The sequence below is a fragment of the Dromiciops gliroides genome, chromosome 1, assembly GCF_019393635.1.
Source record: "Dromiciops gliroides isolate mDroGli1 chromosome 1, mDroGli1.pri, whole genome shotgun sequence".
Lineage (NCBI taxonomy): Eukaryota > Metazoa > Chordata > Mammalia > Microbiotheria > Microbiotheriidae > Dromiciops > Dromiciops gliroides.
Window position 1 is genome coordinate 586,236,361 of NC_057861.1, and position 20,880 is coordinate 586,257,240.

General features: G+C 37.3%; 1 protein-coding gene and 1 pseudogene across 9 annotated transcripts in view; both read left to right on the top strand.

Moving 5' to 3' along the window:
- The window catches only part of MRTFB (myocardin related transcription factor B), a 258,398-nt gene that overhangs the window by 206,114 nt on the left and 31,404 nt on the right, over positions 1-20,880 (top strand). For all 9 annotated transcript variants that reach the window (XM_043996516.1, XM_043996573.1, XM_043996509.1 and 6 more), the window contains one exon: positions 4,109-4,246. In XM_043996516.1, the coding sequence (XP_043852451.1) occupies positions 4,109-4,246 (138 nt within the window). The remainder of the gene's footprint in view (positions 1-4,108; positions 4,247-20,880) is intronic.
- LOC122737379 lies at positions 10,667-11,513 on the top strand (annotated as a pseudogene).

Consider the following 20,880-nt stretch of genomic DNA (forward strand, 5'->3'; position numbering starts at 1 on the left):
GAGCAGAGTTACAAAAACCCAGGAAAGGGGAGAGGATTATCAACATTGTCAGGTGCTGCAGAGAGGCTTAAAATGAGATAACATACATTAAACACGTTTCAAACTTTAAAGAAAAGTTATGTGGCACAATGGAAAGAGTATTGGACTCATTTTCAGGAAGAGCTGGATTCAAATCCCACTTCCAAGTACTAGGTGTGTGACTGTAGGCAGACTGTTTAAATTGTGGATAGAGTTGAGGTAGAACTAAGATGGCAGACTAGTAGGAATCAGGACAAGGAACTCCCTCTGACTTCAAAAAAATGCCTTCAAACAGACCTAGGAACCATACCAGATTGAATCCTGATAGAGAAATCCAAAAAAAAGTCAGTAATTTTTCTAGCCAAATTGGCACCAGGAGACAGACTGACAAGGGGACATGTGCTCAGGGATGGCTTTCTGGGTAGGGAGCAGTGTATGTATCCTTCAAGAATAGCAGATTTCCTTGAGGCAAGAATAGAATGGTGATTAGCAGGAGAACTGGATTTCTGAACTTAACTCATTACAGGCCAGCTGAATTTTTGAGCTACATTCAAAGACAAAGAACCATAACTTTGGCACTTTACAGGACAAAATCAATTAATTGTAAATAGGATCAATAAAAAATGATACAGAATCAGTTTGAATTTTCTCAGTTCCCTCTGAGCCCTATCCTCATCAGTGCTGATAGAGGGAGTCTAATTAACAAGCTCTGGGAATGGTTTTGTTATGTTTTGATGGTCTTAAGAACAGAATGAAAAGAGAGGGGAAGAATACACTTAGAATAGGAGAAAGGGAAAGGAAGGTTAGGGGAAATTATCTCACATAATCAGGGTGATTAAGTAATCAACTATACAAACAGGAGGCAAGTGCCTGACACTTGAACCTCACTGTCATGAACTGGTCAGAAGAAGGAAGACGACATATGCAATTGGGTACAAAAAATAAATTTTACTCAGTGACAAAATAGAAGGGAGAATGGGAAATCAGAATCCTGAACTAAGGATGAAAAAAATATTTGTAGCTCATTTACAAATAGAAATGAATGGGAATCTGAGGTGATGCCTCAGAACAAGTTATGGCATATAACTGAACAATTTATGGTATGGAAAGTGATTGTGCTATAAAGAAACGATGAAGAGGATGGTTTCATGGAAACCTGGGAAGACTTGTATGAACTGAAGAAGAGTACAGTAAACAAAACCAAGCAGACAGTTTAGATACTGACAACAATGTGGTAAAGATAAACAACCTTGAAAGAATTAGGAACTCTGATCAACATAATGATCAACCGTAATATTAGAAGACTCATGATAAAACATGCCATCCATCTCCTTATAGAGAAGGATAAGACTCGAGTTCAGGAAGAGCCTTTTTTTGACGTAGCCAATACAAAAATTTGTTTTTCTTGACCATACTACATGTTTGTAACGTGGGCTTTTGTTGTTGTTCTCAGTCTGGGAGAGGAGAGATTGGAGAGGGAAAGAGGGAAAGAAGGCTGATTTTTGCTAATAAAAAAGCATAATTCAAAAGAATATTATCGGGGCAGCTAGGTGGCTCAGTGGATAAAGCACCAGCCCTGAATTCAGGAGTACCTGAGTTCAAATCCGGCCTCAGACACTTGACACTTACTAGCTGTGTGACCCTGGGCAAGTCACTTAACCCCCATTGCCCCGCAAAAAAAAAAAAAGAGGAAAAAAAAGAATATTATCTGCAGTACCCACTTCTGCTTGTGATACTTAAATAATTCTTTCTTAGTCTCTTTTGTTTCATTATCATCTTTGTAATTATGCCTGTACAATAAGACCTTGTCCTGGCCCTCCATCTCTTTGTTTCAGTTGGCTTCCATGGCTTCCATTGTCACCTCTAATGCAGATGACGCACAGATTTCATCTATGTCTCCTTCTAGCATGAGTTTCTCCTGAGCTGTTAGGCATCACTAGTTGCTTATTGGACATTTCTAACTCAACACATCTAAAACAGAACTCATTATTATTCTCCTCCTAACTTCCCTTTTCCTGTCAAGGACACCATTATCCTCCCATTCATCCAGGTTTGCAACATCAAGAGTCATTCTCAAATCTTCCCTCTCGGTCATTCCTCCCCAACTAGACCCTCCACAGCCAGTCTGTTGCCGTATTGTCATTTCTACCTCCAGAAGGTTTCTTTCATCTGTTTGCCTGATCCACCACCGTGGTTCACCTGAACTATTGCAATAGACTCCTGCTTGAGCTTTCTGCCTCCAGGGTCTCCCCTTCCTAATATATCCTCAGTAGAGCTATCAAAGAGAAACTCCTTGAGCATACATCTGACCATGTAACTTCCCTGGCACAAAAATCCCCAGTGTCCTTTTTGCCTATTGGATAAAATTGAAACCCCTCTGTTTGCCGATTAAAGTCCTTCATAAGGTGGTTTCCATCCGACTTTTGCACAGTTCCCCCCTTTCTTAGAATGTACTTCCTCCTTGCCTTTGTCTCCTAAAATCTGTAGGTTCCTTCAAAACTCACCTAAAGTGCTACCACCTACATAGGACATAGGACCTTTCTTTTTCTATCCAGCTGCTAGTATCTCAGCTGCCCTGAAATTTCCTTGTATCTACTTTAAATATATTTTGTAGTCACATATGTGTATGTATGAGCAGCTAGGTTGCACAGTGTATAGAGACCCCAGGCTGGAGTTCAAATCTGGCCTTAGACACTTGTTATCTGTGTAACCCTGGACAAGTCACTTAACCCTATCTGCCTATTTACTCATCTGTCAAATGAGCTGAAAGAAGAAATGGCAAACTACTCTAGTATCTCTGCCCAGAAAACCCCAAATGGGCCATGAAGAGTCAGACACAACTGAACAACAAATATACAGATTGCAATCAGTAACTATAGTTCTGTGAAATGGGTTTATTTTATATGCTACACGTTTCCTCCAATAGAATATTTTGTCCTCATTACTTGTTTTAAATAAGTAGGCATTGCCAGGGCTTCTTAAACTTTTTCCACTCGCGACTCCTTTATGCCCAAGAAATTTTTACACAACCCCAAGTATATAGGTATATAAAATAGGTGTTCATAACCTTTTACTGTTGCCATTTTTTTTTGCAACTTCCACATTCATTACACTAGGGATTATTCTATATTGTCTTTCAGTTATTAGTGAGAAAGGTGTTAGAATCCAGGATTTACATTAAGAGTTCAGTACTTAGAAAACTGATAGATGTTATCTTAACTGTAATATAGTCCTGGACACAGGTCAAAATTTTGGCAACCTCATTTTAATAATGATAATAATAATATAATTCCCTCAACAGTAGTTATTGTGTTCTTCTGTGTAGTTCATATTTGTATGTATACAAAGACTGGTTTTTTCTTAATTTGAATTCCATATATTATATCTAAAATAAAACTTACATTAGAATTAATTATTCTTTCACTGATTTAGCATATATTTGAGTTATTACTTACTCTTTTCAAGGCACTGAAGGAGATACAAAGATACATTAAACATGATGTTTTTCCTTGAGCTTCCAATTTTGTAGGTGCTGAAGGGGGAATACAAAGATGGATGGCAAGATTTCTGTCCTGCATCAGCTTACAGTTAATTCTGGTTATTTTAATAATAATGATAATAATAATACAATCATAGTATTTACATAGCACTTTAATGTTTGCAAAGTACTTTATAAATGTAATTTCATTTTATTTTTACCTGTAAGGCAAGAACATAGCTATTTTTAAAACAACTTCTAGAGTATGGATCTTTTTAAAGATAAATCGTGGAGTCTCAACACTACAAAGAAAAACTGTGCTTCTAAAAGCAGACTTGATTTGTTTGGTATGATATTATTAAAATTATTTTTCCATTTAATTGAAGTAAAGTTTTCTCTAAGGACCTGAGAATATAAACAACGTATATAGGCCTACCTTTCTAGTTTCACGACATATTTCACAACTGTATTTTTCTTTTCTTTCCTCATTTCCTTTTATAATGGACTTGAAAAGATAAAATAAATTGCTAATTTATATTTGCTGTAACTTCATGTGTTCCAGGTTAGAAAAACAGAATTTTGATCTTTCCCTCTTTCTATCTTTTTCCCTAGTATACTTCACTCTCCACAGCAGTTCCTGAATTCTTGAAAACTCCTCTTGCTGCTGATCATCCTACATCACGTCCTACTGCTCCTGTCCTCTCTACAAACACTGTGTCTTCAGCAAAGCCTGGGCCAGCACTGGTAAAGGTGAGTACAGTACCCTATGTATGTGTTTCATTAGATTAAAAGTATTCTTTCAGGTCTCCTTGAATTGAATCCTATCTTTCAGCTTTCTTGTCATTTGTGACACTTAACTTGAACTGTACAGTGTATTTTCAGCCTGCAAGCTTGAGAAAAGTCTACAGTAACATAGAGCATGGGTGGACTTGCTTGAATTGTCAGCATTAATGTTGTAGCAAGTGCCATTATCAACCAACTAACCATTGTCTTAGAATTATTAGGAAACTTCATAAAATCTGATTAAAAGAAAACCTGAAGGGGGGCAGCTAGATGGCGCAGTGGTTAAAGCGCTGGCCCTGGATTCAGGAGGACCTGAGTTCAAATCCAGCCTCAGACACTTAACACTTACTAGCTGTGTGACCCTGGGCAAGTCACTTAACCCCCATTGCCCCTCAAAAAAAAAAAAAAAGAAAACCTGAAGCTATGCAGAAATGTTCAGGAACTATATGACAAGCAATCATCGATCCTGTTTCTAATGCCACTGAGGGAAGCCAGAAAAAAAATTTAGCAGATAAAGTTTCAGTGTGACATTTTCTGTGTTTTATGGATTTCACAAAAAGATGCTGACTTTAATAGTTAGTGTTCTTTGGAGTTTGTACTTGGGATAATTACTTAACATTATCCCAGACGTATTATATGACAGATTAAATGTTTAGAGAACAAAATACAGTTTATTTTTCTCAATTAGGAAATAGAGGTTGATTAGTTGAAGCTTGGTCTGTCTGTACTGTTCTTTTAGATAAGCATGAGATTTGTGGCACTGTTCCCACATTTTACTTGGTAAGAATAATTCATTTTTAATAATGCCTCAGGAAGATTTTTTTAATCATACATAATTTTTTTGTGTGTGGGGGGGGGAATGGGGGTTAAGTCAGTTGCCCAAGGTCACACAGCTAGTAAGTGTCAAGTGTCTGGAACTGGATTTGAACTCAGGTCCTCCTGAATCCAGGGCCGGTGCTTTATCCACTGCGCCACCTAGCCGCCCCCAATCATACATAATTTTTAAAATGACATTCACCAGTACTAATACAAGTGTTTTATCTGAGAAGAAAATGAAAGGGGAAAGTGCTTCAAATATAGTCTTTAACTATATAAAGTGTTGTCATGTAGAAGAATTAGACTTATCCTGAATAGTTCATCATGGCAGTGAGAAGACCAAAGGGTGAAAGTTACAGGAGGGAGATTTGGGGTCTTTATAATGAGGAACTTTTCACAATAAGAATTGTGCAAAAGTAGACTTTGAGGAAAACAAATTCCAACACTGGAGATCTTTAAGTATAGGCTAGATCAGGGCCTCTTAAACTTTTTCCACTCACAACCCCTTTTGCTTGAAAAATTTTTACACAACCCCAGGTATCTAGGTGTATAAAACTGGTGTGCATAATAACCTTTTACTGTTGCCAAATTTTTCATGACCCACAGTTTAAGAAGCTTTGGGCTAGATGACCACTTTCTAAAAGCATATTTTTCTATTCTAGTTTATTTTAAAGTTCTGGTTTTCCCTACAACTATTATATTATAGACTTGAAGCACTTGAAAGGTCAGTTGTTCAACTGGTCTAATCCCTTTAAAGAAGAAGAAACTGCAGAGCAGCTAGGTGGTGCAGTAGATAGAGCACCGGCCCTGGAGTCAGGAGTACCTGAGTTCAAATCCAGCCTCAGACACTTAACACGTACTATCTGTGTGACCCTGAGCAAGTCACTTAACCCCAATTGCCTAACTTAAAAAAAAATTTTTTTTTAAAAAAAGAAGAAGAAGAAACTGAGGGGCAGAAAAGTTAAATATGACTTATCCAAAGCCAAAGCCAGAACCAGTGCCAAATCTGGGACTCAAACTGAGATTGACTACTTCTGTTTTATCTGATAAATAGTGCATTTGCTTTCACAGCATTCTTGTTCCAACTTTTCAAATCAAAAATTATTTGACATTAGGTCGTCGTTTCTGTTCCTCCACATTGCAAAACTTCTCAGTCTTTACCTCTCTTCTCTGTTTCCTTCCTGTCCAAGGAAAAATACCTTAGTCAAAAGAAGAGCTAACACTTACCTCTACATCCTTGATCCCATCCATTTCTTCCTCTAATAAATCTTTCTCCTCTCCTGCAAACATGCTTAAAGTTTCTCTTATCTTTTGGGGGTGGGGCTGTAGGGTGTAACATGCAGGAATGGGAGGTAATAAACAATATTTCCTGGATTTTCCTACCCCACATTTGAGTTACACTTACATCTCTCTTATTGCCAAACTTCTGGTAAGAGTAGTTTCTACTGTCTTCTACTTCCACATTCCCATCACTCCACTAAAATTGTTCTAATGAATAATCATTAATAAAATTAAAAAGCCTTTTATGAAATTTTACTTTACCTTGCATTGGTACTACTGATCATGTTCTCTCTCTCTCTCTCTCTCTCTCTCTCTCTCTCTCTCTCTCTCTCTCTCTCTCTCTTTTTGCGGGGCATTGAGGGTCAAGTTTCTTGCCCAGGGTCACACAGCTAGTAAGTGTCAAGTGTCTGAGGCTGCATTTAAACTCAGGTCCTCCTGAATCCAGGGCCAGTGCTTTATCCACTGCACCAACTAGCTGCCCCCTATCACGTTCTCTTTTATGTCCACCTCTTTAAGCTTTTGTAAAGCTGTTTCTCTTGAATCTTCTTACTTTCAGTGTCCTAAATATAAATATCTCTTAAACTTTCTTTCTTTTTACTATTTACTATTTACTATATTTTCTCTCTACTAGTTCCCTTGGAAACCTCATCTACAGCTTCAGTTCTTACCTATTTGTAGAGTACTCATAAAACTATATCTACATCTCTGTTTTTGATTCATTTCTGTCATGTCCAATTCTCCTTGACCCCATATGGGGTTTTCTTGGCAAAGATACTGAAGTGTTTGCCATTTCCTTCTTCAGCTCATTTTACAGATGTGGAACTAAAGCAAAAAAGGTTGGGTGACTTGCCCAGAATCACACAGCTAGTAAGTATCTGAGGCCAGATTTAAACTCAGGCCCTTTTGACTCCATGGCTGGTACTCTATCCACTGTGCAACCTAGTTTTCCACTCTTTTTTTTTCCTTTTTTCTCTCCCCCCCCCCCCCCCGCCCCGGGCCCCTTTCAAAGGCTATAGAATCGCCTTTCTAGCAGCCCTCTGGGTACCTTCAACTGACTACACCCAAAGCCAAACTCATCTTTTCCCACAAAATCTGTTCCTTTTTTCCTCTCATTTATTAATGGCATTACTATTTTTCCATTCACTCATACTTAAAACCTCAGTCATCTTTGACCCTTTCTTTTGCCTTGCCCACTGTCCAGTCAATTGCCAAATCCTTTTGATTCTAGGTATCTGGCTTCTATCCCCTCTTTATTCCCACTGTTAGCAAAGTAGTTCGGACTCACAATAGCTACTTCATCAACATCTCCATCCTCAGTCTCTACAGTTTATTACATACACTATATAATTTTATCCTCACAAGAGACCTTAGGGACAGGTACTACTATTATTCCCATTTTATAAAGGAAACTGAGCAAAACAAAGAATAAATGACTTATCCAAGATCCATACATTATAAGTATCTGTGATCGTATTCAAATTCTCACCTTCTGACTCCAAGTCCAGTCCTTGATCCACTATACCACCTAGCACCCAAATATAAGACTACTTTTATTCCTGTTATCTTTCATCTTAGTCATTTTAGCTCAATGTTCTGACCTGTCAAAATCTTATCAACCTACCATCCCCCTCCAAGATTCACAGTTTCTGAAAATTTGTTAAGGTTGTTATGTTTTTATCCAAAAATTTTAAACAGTATAAGGCCAAACACAGATTTCTGGGATGATACTCCATTAGATCCCTCTTTTCAAATCTATCTACCTGTCTTTTCTCCCATCTTCAGTGCATGCCTTTTTTATTTTTTTTATTTTTTTGGTGAGGCAATTGAGGTTAAGTGACTTGCCCAGGGTCACACAGCTAGTAAGTGTCAAGTGTCTGAGGCTGGATTTGAACTCAACTCTTCCTGAATCCAGGGCTGGCGCTCTATCCATTGTGCCACCTAGCTGCCCCTCTACATGTCTTTTTAAAATCTCAATTTGTTGTTTATTATCCACATCATTTTCTTGAGACTAGTCTTTTTCTTCCTCATAGAAACTCTTTCTGTTTGTGTCTTCAGAATTTCATTCTGGGGAGTTTCTCCTACTATCATGACAATGTTTTGCTGATTAGCTACAGCAGAATTTTGTTTTATCAACTCTGTTGTTCATTTACTTAAAACATACCCTTCTTTTTGAACCACATTTTTTATTGTCAACATTCCAATATTTCCCTTTACTAATATCCCCTCCTCTTGTCTGCCTCACTGCAAAAACTGTCAGATTTGCCGCAGTGTCCTACTTAATACCTGGAGAGGCTTGGAAGTAGAAGAACAAGGTGTGTCTTTCAACAAAGTACCTCTAGTTAAAGCACTTCAGAAATTAGATTTAAAATTCAGGCCATTTTGGGGGCAGCTAGGTAGTGCAATGGATTAAGCACCAGCTTTGGATACAGGAGGAGTTCAAGTCCAGCCTCAGACACTTGACACTTACTAGCTATGTGACCCTGGGCAAGTCACTTAACCCTCATTGCCTCACAAAAAAATAAAAATCAGGCCATTTTGAGTCATCCAGGTTATTAGCCCAGGAGTCTTCTGACTAGAATTCCCCAATATTACTCTGGTACACTCAATTGTTTTATTGGTTCTTGCTCCTAAAGAAATGCTAGAGTTACCAGCATTGCATTCATTCCAGAAAAAGTTTGTACTCTAAGAAAGACTGCACTCCCCAAACACAGTTTAGTCAATTACAATACTTGATTGAATAGGAGAGGTATACTAAGGAATCAGATCTAATAAACTGCCTGGAAGTACTATGCCTAAATTTCCAAGGCAAAACCATTGAACTGAACAGGTATGGTTAGTAGAAGCAGGATCAGAAGCAACAGACATTTGAGCAAACAAAGCTTCCAACTTTTGAGTTTTGTTTCATCTATTCTGTTACAATTCCTCTTGATTTCTGATTCTGTACTGTTGCTTTGATTTTTGTGTTTTAGATTAACCTTGGAATTTTTAAAGGTTTTTTTAAAATTACCTCTTTTCATACCTTACTTTCAGTGACTCAAATTGTGCTCATTTATTTTGCTTGGGGGTAGTAAGTGAATTTTTTAAAATTTGAAAAATGTGGTGTCAATCTAACTTCTAAATAAAAGTGTTTTGAGGAAAACTATTGATAATAGATGGGTGGTGGGTTTGTTTTAATAAGGAAAATGGTTAAAACAAGCACAGTGGAAATTGATTTTCTATTTTCCGTATTATCTAAGTGCTTCTAAATTCCTGCTATCAATTGCATTTTGTGAAAAAATGCCATGTGAATTCAAAACAGTGCTTTTGAGGAATTAGTCTTAAGACTAATATTTGGTCAAGTTATTTAGTTTCCTTGAAAAAAAAAAACATTCATAAATTTGCCATAGGGCAGCTAGGTGGTCATGGTATGTTGATAAGCTATGGTAGGTTGATAAGATTTTGACAGGTCAGAACATTGAGCTAAAATGACTAAGATGAGCACCAGGCCTGGAATCAGGAAGACCTAAGTTAAAATCAAGCCTCAGACACTAATAGCTGTATGACTCTAGGCAAGTCACTTAACCCTGTTTGCCTTAGTTTCTTTATCTGTAAAATAAAATGGAGAAGGAAATGCCAAACCACTGCAGTATCTTTGCCAAGAAAACCCCAAATGGGGTCATAAAGAGTCTGACACATCAGAAAAAACTGAACATGTTTATCATAGATTGAGAGAACAGAGAATATATAACTTAAATCATTTGCTTCATTTAAAAGAACCAGTATATGAAGGCATCAGAAAGGAATGTGAATTGTATCCCAAGTAATTATATGATTAAGAAGTATAAAAAAGTTGTTTTCAGATTCATATGTATTTGAGTTTTTGTATATGAGTTGTTAATTTTTTCCCTGAAAAAGGTGGGAATTTGAAAATTAGAATTCATCTGAATTGCCTTGTATTTGGGGGGGGGGGTGTATGTGTTTATAAGATAATATTTATTCACGGGGGTACATTATTGTTAGAAATAGATGACCATGAACTTAAAAGTATTTTCTTCATTAACCTGAAATACACGACAAAGAGGAGGCTCTGTTACAAATAATGAAAAGATTGACCAAATACACTTTAGTGAGTTCTATTAATCCAGTCAAGGGCCTTTCTTCTTTTATGTTTTAATATTTTATTATTCCTTTATAAAGTTACACTATCTAATTTGTAGAGATTGACTTTGTGTTTTAAACTATATATTTTCATCTTAACCCAGAATCTAGTATAGTATAGTATAAAGAGCATTGAAATATGAAGGTACTAGAATGCAGATAAGAATTCATCAGATGGGTGCTAGAATGGTCCAGCAAATTTAATCAGTCTGCGTGGGAAACAGATTAGCCCCAAAGACAGATGTTCAAGCTGTAATGGAAGGAAAATTGTTCAAAAGAAGATTCTGGAAGCTCATATTAACAAGGACATGAAAGGTGGTGAGAAGATAATATTTCATGATGGTCACCAAGAACCAGGAGTTGAGTCAGGAAATATTGTTTGGGATCAAAAGGACAATGCTATATTAACAAAGTGAGAACCTTTTCTTGTGTATGGATATCCAGTTTAGTTGAATCATTGTGTGACTTTCAGAAACCACTGTCAACCTTTGACAGTAGAACCATAGTCATTACTCCCATCGTGGTTAGAATGTCAGACATGGAGATATCAAATGTGTACTGAATGAAGGCATGCCAATTTATCACAGACCTTATGGAAAAAAGGTTCTAATAACTGAATTTAGGGTAAACTCAGAGAATGGCTTTCTTTTATCTTTGTTGGAAAAGTTACTGCGGGGCAGCTAGGTGGCGCAGTGGATAGAGCACTGGCCTTGGAGTCCGGAGTACCTGAGTTCAAATCCAGCCTCAGACACTTAACAATTACTAGCTGTGTGACCCTGGGCAAGTCACTTAACCCCAATTGCCTCACTAAAAAAAAAAATTAAAAAAAAAAAAGTTACTGCCAGAAAGAAAACAAGTAGAGGAGACTGAAAATTATGTCAGTTAAAACTGGTGGCCTTTGACCCGTCTCAAGAAAAAAGATGGTTATTACAATGGAGAAGCTTATGAGGATGATAAATATGATCCTGGAGGTGGAGTTCAATGTCAAAGCTCTGACTAGGGGCCAGAGAATAATACTCTTCTTTGTAATGCTGGATTTTGTATGCAATGGTGAATAAGTGAAGGACTAAAATCATCTTAACACACTCACTGTTGTTTTTGTGGTAATATTCAACCATAGTGTTTTTTAATGTTAATGAGTAAAATCAAATATAAAATGCTGACTTTACAATTATGATGTTCAGTGTGCAAAATAGTTTAGCATCATTAATGATTTCCGTAAGGGCTAACATTCAAGCTATACTGTCTAAAATATCAAATGAGTGGTCACCAATAAATTATAAGCTTTAGCAAGAGTTAGACTTTTAAGCATTTATTAAGGAGAATAAGAATTTGGTAAAGAGAGAGAGAAAGGCCTAGACTCATCTATCTATTAAAGGGAGAGCGCATTTGTAGCTCCCTTCTCCACCAGAGTCCTCGGGAAAGAGAGTGAGGCAGCACGCCAGCCTCCCCCCTCTTCCTCCCACAAGCAAACGTCACTTCCTGACGCCAAAGAAAAGCCGCATGGTCCTGCCCTTAGAGGCCCTCTCCTCATGTTGGAGCTTTCCTACAGTAAGTTTCCAGCAGGAGGCATCATTCCAATTGTTACATTTCCTTATGGTAAAGAAGCCCCCAAGCATTTTTTCATGACTCGTATTTATCTGTTTTAATGTGTATACACTCTGGCTTAGACAGAAATTCAGTTCTTGGCTAACTGTACAGAAGCATTTATAATTGCTAAATTCTAAAATTAAAGTTCTGTACTGAATTCATCATTAGAAAACTTTAAAAAAAAAAAAAAAGGAAAGAAACAAGGTGGTATGGATTCAGGAAGACCTGGGTCCAAATTCTGCATCTAACATAATAGTTGTACGACCCAGGACAAGTCAAGTAACCCATCTGCTTTAGTTTCCTCAGCTATAAAATAAGGTTGGAATAAATGGCCTCTCAGGTTACTTCCATCTCTGTTGTAGGCTAAGTGGATTAAGTGACCCCAAATTAAGTCCCACTCTCTAGTTATCTAGGTTCACTACTATCACTTCTCTTCAAACCTCATTTAGACCATTTCAGTAACAGTAGCCTTTTGGTTTTCCAAATTGGTCTTCCTCAATTCTCAACCTTCTTCCCCTCTCCAATCCATCTTCCACACAGCTGCCAGTGTGACTTTCCTAAAGCATAGGTCTGGCCATGTCATATCCCTACTCAGTAAAAGCTAGTGTTTCCCCAGTTACCTCTAGGATCAGATACAAATTTCCCTTCTCAATCTAACTCACCCCCCCACACACACACACATACACACCTTCCAGCCTTATTATTGTATATTATTCCCTTTCATGTACTATACTGTCCCCCCAAACTGGCCTTCTGGCTATTTCTTATGCACTATTCCATCTCATCTACATGCCTTCACCCAGGCTATCTCCCAAGCTTGAAATTAACTCCTTCCTCACCTCCACATATTGGAATCCCCAGTTACCTTCAAAACCTAGCTCAAGTACCATCTTCTACAAGACCTTTCCTAAACTTGCCTCCTCCCCCAATACAATTAAATTGTATTCATGTTTTCTTTTCTTTTTGCCTGTATATATTTAAGGTCCCTAATACCTTAAAATTGCACTAAAAATCTTGGGATACCCTGTACTTATATACATGTTATTTTCTTTTATAGTTCCTTGAGTGCAAGTTTCATTTTTGTTTTATATCAAAGTCTATCATAGTGCCTGGTACATAACTGATAGTTAATAGATGCTTGGTGATTGATTCTTCTTTATTGACTCTGTAGCCATTCATTCAGGTCTTCCTATATTTCTCTGAATTCCTTATATTCATCATTTCCTGCATAATAATATTCCACTACACTCAGATGCTACAGGTTTTTTTCAGACTACTTTTTGGGGGGGAGAGAGGGGGGTTGAAGCAATTGGAGTTAAGTGATGTAATGATTGGAGTGACGCCACCTAAAGCTCTACCATAAGGAGAAGGCATCTAAGGGCAAGCCATGCAGCTTTTCCTTGGTGTCAGGAAGTGACGTTTGCTCGTGGGGTACTGTCTATCAAAACCACCAGCCAATTAACTTGGAGTTGTATGTGCATGTGGGTGGGGGATGTTCCCAGTTTCACAGGAGGCTTCTGGGAGAAAGAAGGAAATGTTGGGTCCTTTTGGTTCCTGACTTCACCATGGCAGGTCGGATGATGGGGTCTCTTAGATATAGTTAGATTTTTACCTTTCTCTCTGATCATTAGATTCTAATGCTCTTTAATAAATACTTAAACACTTAAATACTCTTGCTAAAGCTTATAATTTATTGGCGACCACTCATTAGATATTTTAGACAGTATAGCTAGGATTTTAGCCCCTTACAGTGACTTGCCCAGGGTCACACAGCCAGTAAGTGTTAAGTGTCTGAGGCCAAATCTGAACTCATGTCCTCCTCACTCCAGGGCCAGTGCTCTATCCACTGCGCCATCTAGCTGCCCCATAACCTATTTTTTTAAATTTTGCTAATATTGTTGCTTTTAAAAAGTCGGGTATCCAGTCAATTCACAATTTAAATAATACTTTCACAGTACTGCAGAAAATTGATGAGGCAAAAATTAATGCAGGATTGTATCAAAGCAATAAGAAGAGAAACTGCTAATTGAGAAAAGATCTTTGCATGAATTATCTCTGATGTTCAAGATATATAGGGACTCTGCACCCAATATAGACTGCATGTATATTAGAAAGCTGACTGGTCATGGTGTCAAGAAAACTACCTGGCTTGATTTTGTCCTGCCTCTAACACATTCTAAGTCAAAAAAAGGTGGCTTTGTGGCCTTGGGCAAGTCATTTAACTTCTCAATGACATAGTCACCTCCCTAAGATGTTAATTTCACAGTGTGTGCCAATCTGCACTAGTAAAGACAAAACACTCCTCACTGGGAGTTTCCTATGCCAATGAAAGTACATTTGTTCTAAAAAAAAGTTCAAGATCAAGAATAGCATTCCCTTATAAGGTTAGATAAGCAGTTAAAGTATATTTTTCAAAATATCATTTAGTATTATTTAGAATTTCCAAAAGGATAGCTTCAAAAGAACTGCAAGCTATATAAAAACATGTTCCAAATTGCTAGTAATAAAAGAATGTAAAAACAACTCTGAAGTTTTACTTCATACCTCTCAAATCGGAAAAAATGAAATTAGTGTTGAAATTACAGAAGGAAAACAGATACACATAAATTGCTGATGAAACTGTTAACTAGTCCAACCATTCTGGAAAGTAATTTGCCATTATGTGAGAAAAGTGAGTAAACTGTTCTAGCCTTTGCCCTGGAGAAGAACTTACTCTGAATACTTGAAAGAGAAAAAAGAAGTGTGTACATATGTGTAGATAGAGTAATATCAATATCTATAACTATCTGTATGCCTCTAGAGATACAGATATATAGATATACACACATTTCTACATAGAAATAGATATATTTACATATGTATGTAGCAGTATTTTTTTGTGGTAACAAAAAACTAGAAACAAAATTGGTGTGCATTGATTAGGCAATAGCCAAATAAATTCTGTTAATATAATGTTATTATGGAATATTTCCATGCAATAACAGATGATGAGCATGAGAAATTCAGAGAACTATAAGAAGGTTTGTGTAAACTGATTGCGAGTGAAGTAAACAGACCTAGGAAGACTGTATGTATGATACAGTATAGATGTGTAAGTAATATAAATGAAAAGGACAATAAAAGAAAGCTGAATGCCGTGAAAGATCTTGGCATGAGAAAAGAAGAAGAAAATGTTCCTCCTTTCATTAGATAATGAAGGGCTGTGGATGTAGAATGTTTCATAAGCTGTCAGACTTGGTGCTATGTGGATTGGTTAATTATTTTTCTTTGTCATGTATTGGGACTTACTGAGGGAAGGGGTATATCTGGAAAATACTATAATGTAAAAACAAATGTCATCAATAAAACAACAAAAAAGAAAGTAATGAGTCAGTTCTATCATAATATTTCTATAATTAAGTATCAAGTAAAATTTTCATGTACAGGATTTTATTTGATCCTCAAAACAACTTGTGAAATAGGAAGTGCGTGTTTTATTATCCTCTTTCCAGATGAGGAAACTGAGGTTTGAAGAGTTTGCAACTAATTTGAAATTATACATTTCACAGTTCACAGTAGTGGTACCAAAAACCAAACCTACTCTCCATTATCCTTTCTACTTTACCATCCTGGCTTTCTAGCTATACAGGAGGCCCGGAAGACTGGAGTGTCTTTAATATAAACACCAACCAGTTCCTATCAATGAAGTAAAAAATAGACTTCGCATTTTTTTAAGCAATAAACTTTTGTTTTGTTTTTGGCAAATTTCTTCTTTATGACTTTGGAGTTTTACATGTTTGTTTATCCAGTATTTTTATGGTTATCCACAGAAATGCTCAACTCATTAACTGACATCATAAATATTTCATCTTCTTTCCTCAAAATAGATCCTTTTCAATTCTTTTTTTTTCTTCTTTTTCTGAGGGTTAAGTGACTTGCCCAGGGTCACACAGCTAGTAAGTGTCAAGTGTCTGAGGTCGGATTTGAATTCAGGTCCTCCTGGATCCAGGGGCCAGTGCTTTATCCACTGTGCCACCTAGCTGCCCCTAAAATAGATCCTTTTCAAACAAAACCATTACCATTTGAAATAAAACTGTTCTTGTCAAGGTCTAACATTATTATTATATAGCTAGGATGGTCTCATGAATAAAGTTGCATTGGATATTGTAAGGTACCATCACTGCCCGCTCATTTAATGGTTTCAGGTAGATTATCTTTCTTTCTCCACTGGTTCAATAAGGATAAGCAGCTGTGGGGTACAATGGATAGCGCACCAGACCTGCAATAAGAAAGACTCATCTAGACTCATCTTCTTGAGATCAAATCTAGCCTTCAAACACTTAGTAGCGGTGTGACTCTGGACAAGTCATTTTAACCGTATTTTTAACAGTTTCTTCATCGGTAAAATGAGCTGGAGAAAGAAATGTATCTTTGCCAAGAAAGTCTCAAATGGGGTCACAGAGACTCAGGCATACTGAAATGACTGAACAAACACAATAAGGATAATAATCAGGTCATGCACTCCTCCCAGAGTGCTTGAGAGTAAATTCCATACTGCCCCTAGGGTTCAAAGCAATTTTCAGACAACAGCATAATCCATCCTGCAAAGATCTCAATGAAGGCAAATAGTTCACATTCTTAAAGAGCATCAGTCAATTAATTTTTTTTTTTTTTTTTGGTGAGGCAATTGGGGTTAAGTGACTTGCCCAGGGTCACACAGCTAGTAAGTGTTAAGTGTCTGAGGCCGGATTTGAACTCAGGTACTCCTGACTCCAGGGCCGGTGCTCTATCCACTGTGCCACCTAGCTGCCCCAGTCAATTTTAAAAGTACCTTTTGGTACATTAAGAGAATTAATGTTCCTCCAAAACACAGTAACTGATTCTACTTACCAGTAGCCTCACACATAACAGCTTATTTAATTAGTAAAAGGATTAGGCAGATATTAAAGGCAGCCTAGAAGAGTCTACCTGATTACTTCAAAGGAAGTTCCCCTTTTATAGTATGTACAGATTCTAGTCAATAGAGGAAAAAATGTAGCAAAAAGAAGCATTTGAATAAGTATAACAAAAGGAAAACTGTGGATAAGAACTTAAAGACTAAGAAAGCAAAGAATACTTTAACATTAAAGATGATTGCTTTGAGGGTAAAGTATCTGCCAGCAACACAAAAATTATGAGAAATGAAAATTGCAGTGACAGTCAGAAACTGGGTTTAGGAGTAAGCATCAACATAGCTGCAACACACAGGGAAGTTGGAGAGGGGGAAAATGAAAGATAGCTTTTGATATTACATTTTTATAAATGCCGTTACATTTTTTTAAATGCCAGAATATTCTACTCTCCATGGCACATGGACATTTATTTTTTGATAAGTCAAGGTGCATGAGTTACAAGAAAAGCTCAAAGCATCCAGAAAACAGTAACAAGTGATGAGAGGGCTAATTTTGAAACAGGGATAGGAGTTGACCATTTTTAAAACCTTGCATAGTTAATACAAATGCCTTGTTCTGACTCCGATGGCATTTCCATTTTATATGACTTAAAAGAAAGTTCAAAAGGCTGAAAAGAGGCAGAGTCAAGATGATGGAATCCTAGGAAGCAATTCAGTGAATTCCTCTCCACATACTTATCCCAACAGTTCTAGAAAATGTACCAGACCATATCCCATTGGAGCAATCCAGTACAGTCTTGATGAGTCCTTTTTCCAGCTGTGCTCAGTGTAGGGAAACAAACAGGGAGGCCTGTGGACACCAGAGATAGGGTTGACCCAGGAGCACTCTACCACCCTGTGACAGGGACAGGTGCTGACTGTCACCCACTATCCAGTCTTTGCTTATATATGCAGGGTGCAGAGACCTGCATAGACAGTGATATTCCAGGATAGGGAGGCCCAAGCAATATGCTGAGAAAGGTGGTAGTTATGAAGCCAGCAGCAGTGGTATGGCTCAAACCCCAGGAGCAGCGGAAAGTTTCACTTCCAAAGGCTAACTTAGCCTGCTAAGGAATTAACAGGGCAGGAATCCCAGAACAAATGGGAGCCTACAGTTCTGCCACTCTGTGCCAACTGAGTTCTCCAGCTGCCTGAGAAGGATAAAGTTCAACAGCATTCTACTCTTACTCAGACCCAAAACCAGGTAAGGAGTTTGCAGAATCCAGACCATGGGAGGAGCAATCAGACTCTGCTCTTCTTCAGACCACTTTGAGAACACAGAAAGCTTGCAGGTCTCCAACCTAAGCTGTTCCTGAAATCTAGGAATAACACAAAACTTAATGCCCCCAGGAAAGCAGCAACAGGTCCAGCCAGCCCTTACCTGTAGCAGTATACAAAGCCTGGTCCTAACATCAAGTTCAAAGACAGGAAAAAGGCTGAAAGAATTAGCAAACAAACAAACAAAAAAATCCCATCCAAATGAGCTCTTATGATGGCAGAGACACTTGAAACACAAATCTAGAAAAAGAAATTTACTCCCAAACATCTTTAAGCAATGCCCCCAGAGAAAAACACAGCTTGGACACAAACTCATCTAGAATTCCTGAAAACAGATAAAGAGTTAATAAAAAGGAGTAAAATGTTTTTTATCAATGGAATGAAAACTAGAGGGGAAAGACTTGGAAAAGGAGTTAACAGTTTGGCACAAGAGATACAAAACCTTGCCCGAACAACCAGACTCCCTGAAAATTCATATGAGCCAAATAGAAGCCAGTGGCTCCATGTGGCAACAAGAAAGACTAAAGTCAAAAGGCTGAAAAAAAAATAGAAAATGCAAGGTATATCATAGCAAGATTTTTTAAACCAATACAGAAAATCAAAAAAGGAGAAAAAATTGAAGAATAAATGGACTATCTGAACACTATGGCCAAAAAAAGAGCCTAAACATCACATTTCAAGGAATCTTAGAACTGCCAGATCTCTTACAACTAGAAGGCAAAATTGAAATAGAATCCACCAGTCACCTGAAAGAAACCCCAAAATGAAAACTCCCATGACATCTCAGCCAAAATTCAGAACTACCAGATCAAAGGAATTACACTGCAAGCATCCAGAAAGAAAGAATTCAAGTACCAAGGAGCCACAATCAGGCTCACACGCTATTTAGTTGTTACCACTGTAAAGGAGCAGAGAACTTTGAATGTGATAAATGTGATGATGGAATACTACTATGCTGAATTTTTATTAGGATAATGACCAACTAGGATTACAGAGGACTAATGATGAAATATGCTTACCCAACTCCTGGTAGAGAGGTGAAGGATTCAGAATACAGAATGAGACAGATATTTTTAGGATATGTCCAATTTAGAAATTTTTAAAAATTGACTCTTCATGTGTGTAATTGGTTTTGTTTTTCTTTTGTTCCCAGTTGGAGTAGGCATAGAAATTGGGGCACATGGGAGGCAGGGAGTGGAGTATGAGAAGGTGAATCTTGACTGATTAAAATAAAATTTGGGAACTATGATCAACACAACGACCAACCACAATTCCTGAACATTCATTTTGAAACATGCTGCCTGCCTCTTGAAAAAGAAGTGATGGAATACAGCTTGAGATTTTTTTTAGACATGGCCAATGAGAAATTTTGTTTTGCTTTACTGTACATTTTTTTAACACTGGTTTTGTTTTTCTTGCTTTCTCAATTGGAAGTGAGGAGGGAAGTGGGGGAGAGGCTGATCTTTGAAAATAAAGTAAAATTTAATTTTAAAAGTTATAACAGCTGAGATGCTTGAACAATTGAGAATTTTAACTATGGAAAAGTTAACAAAAAGAGCAGTGGAATTTGACAATAGCATTGTCTTATAATCAGCACAGAAATCCTAGTATCAATGTCCATAAATCAACAAAATTTCCATCTGCTTTTTTCAACCTTGTCAAGAAATTAAAAGGCCTACCACTACAGTACCCTTCACCCCTCCCAAGGCTGCTGAGATCCCATCTGAGTTTCTTGATTTCTCTCATGGGTTGGATGAATAGATGTTACCAACTCTGTTCCTTCCAGTGAGATGGAGGATTATTAGGCCTAACCATCCAGCCTGTTTTTATGCCCCCTAGATCCTTGGGCACTGTCACCTGACCCAAGGCAGTATCCTAGTTTCTGGAGTTACAAAGACAAGAACAAAAATCATCCTTGTCCTCAAGGAGCTTAAATTCTACTGAAGGGAATAGAGCATACACAATAATAATGAAATACAAAGTCAGCTGAAGAGAGAGTATTGATAGCCCAGAGGTTCAGGAAAGGGTTAGGGGGAAAGTTAAGTTTGAGCTAACCCTCTGAAATTAGTTTTTAAAAAGAGAAAAAGAAGTAGATAAATGGAACATATTAGGGAGAATCAGAAACTGAAACTCAACTCAGTGTTTGGTAAACTGGAAGACATTACTTGGGGGGAAAATCACTATTTAATAACTCATGAAAACTAGAAAGAATCTGATAGAAATTACTTAGACCAATACTTCATGCCATATTCCATAACATTCTAAATGGATATGTGGCCTTAATATTTAAAGTAATACCATTAAAAATTAGAAGAGAAGCTAATTATACTTCCCAAGCCACTGGGTAGATAGATATATTCTTAAATAAGGGGTTAAAGGCAGTTACAAAATATAAAGTAGATGATTGATTATATGAAACTTGAAAAGCTTCTGCACAAGCAAAATTAATACACTTAGGATACACTTAGGATAAAAAGGGAAGCCAGTCAACTGAGCGAAAAAATTTTGTTTCAACTTTCTTGTATAAAATTTGGTATCCAAGGTACATTTAAAAATTGCACATGTGATCATATGAAAATGCTCTATATTA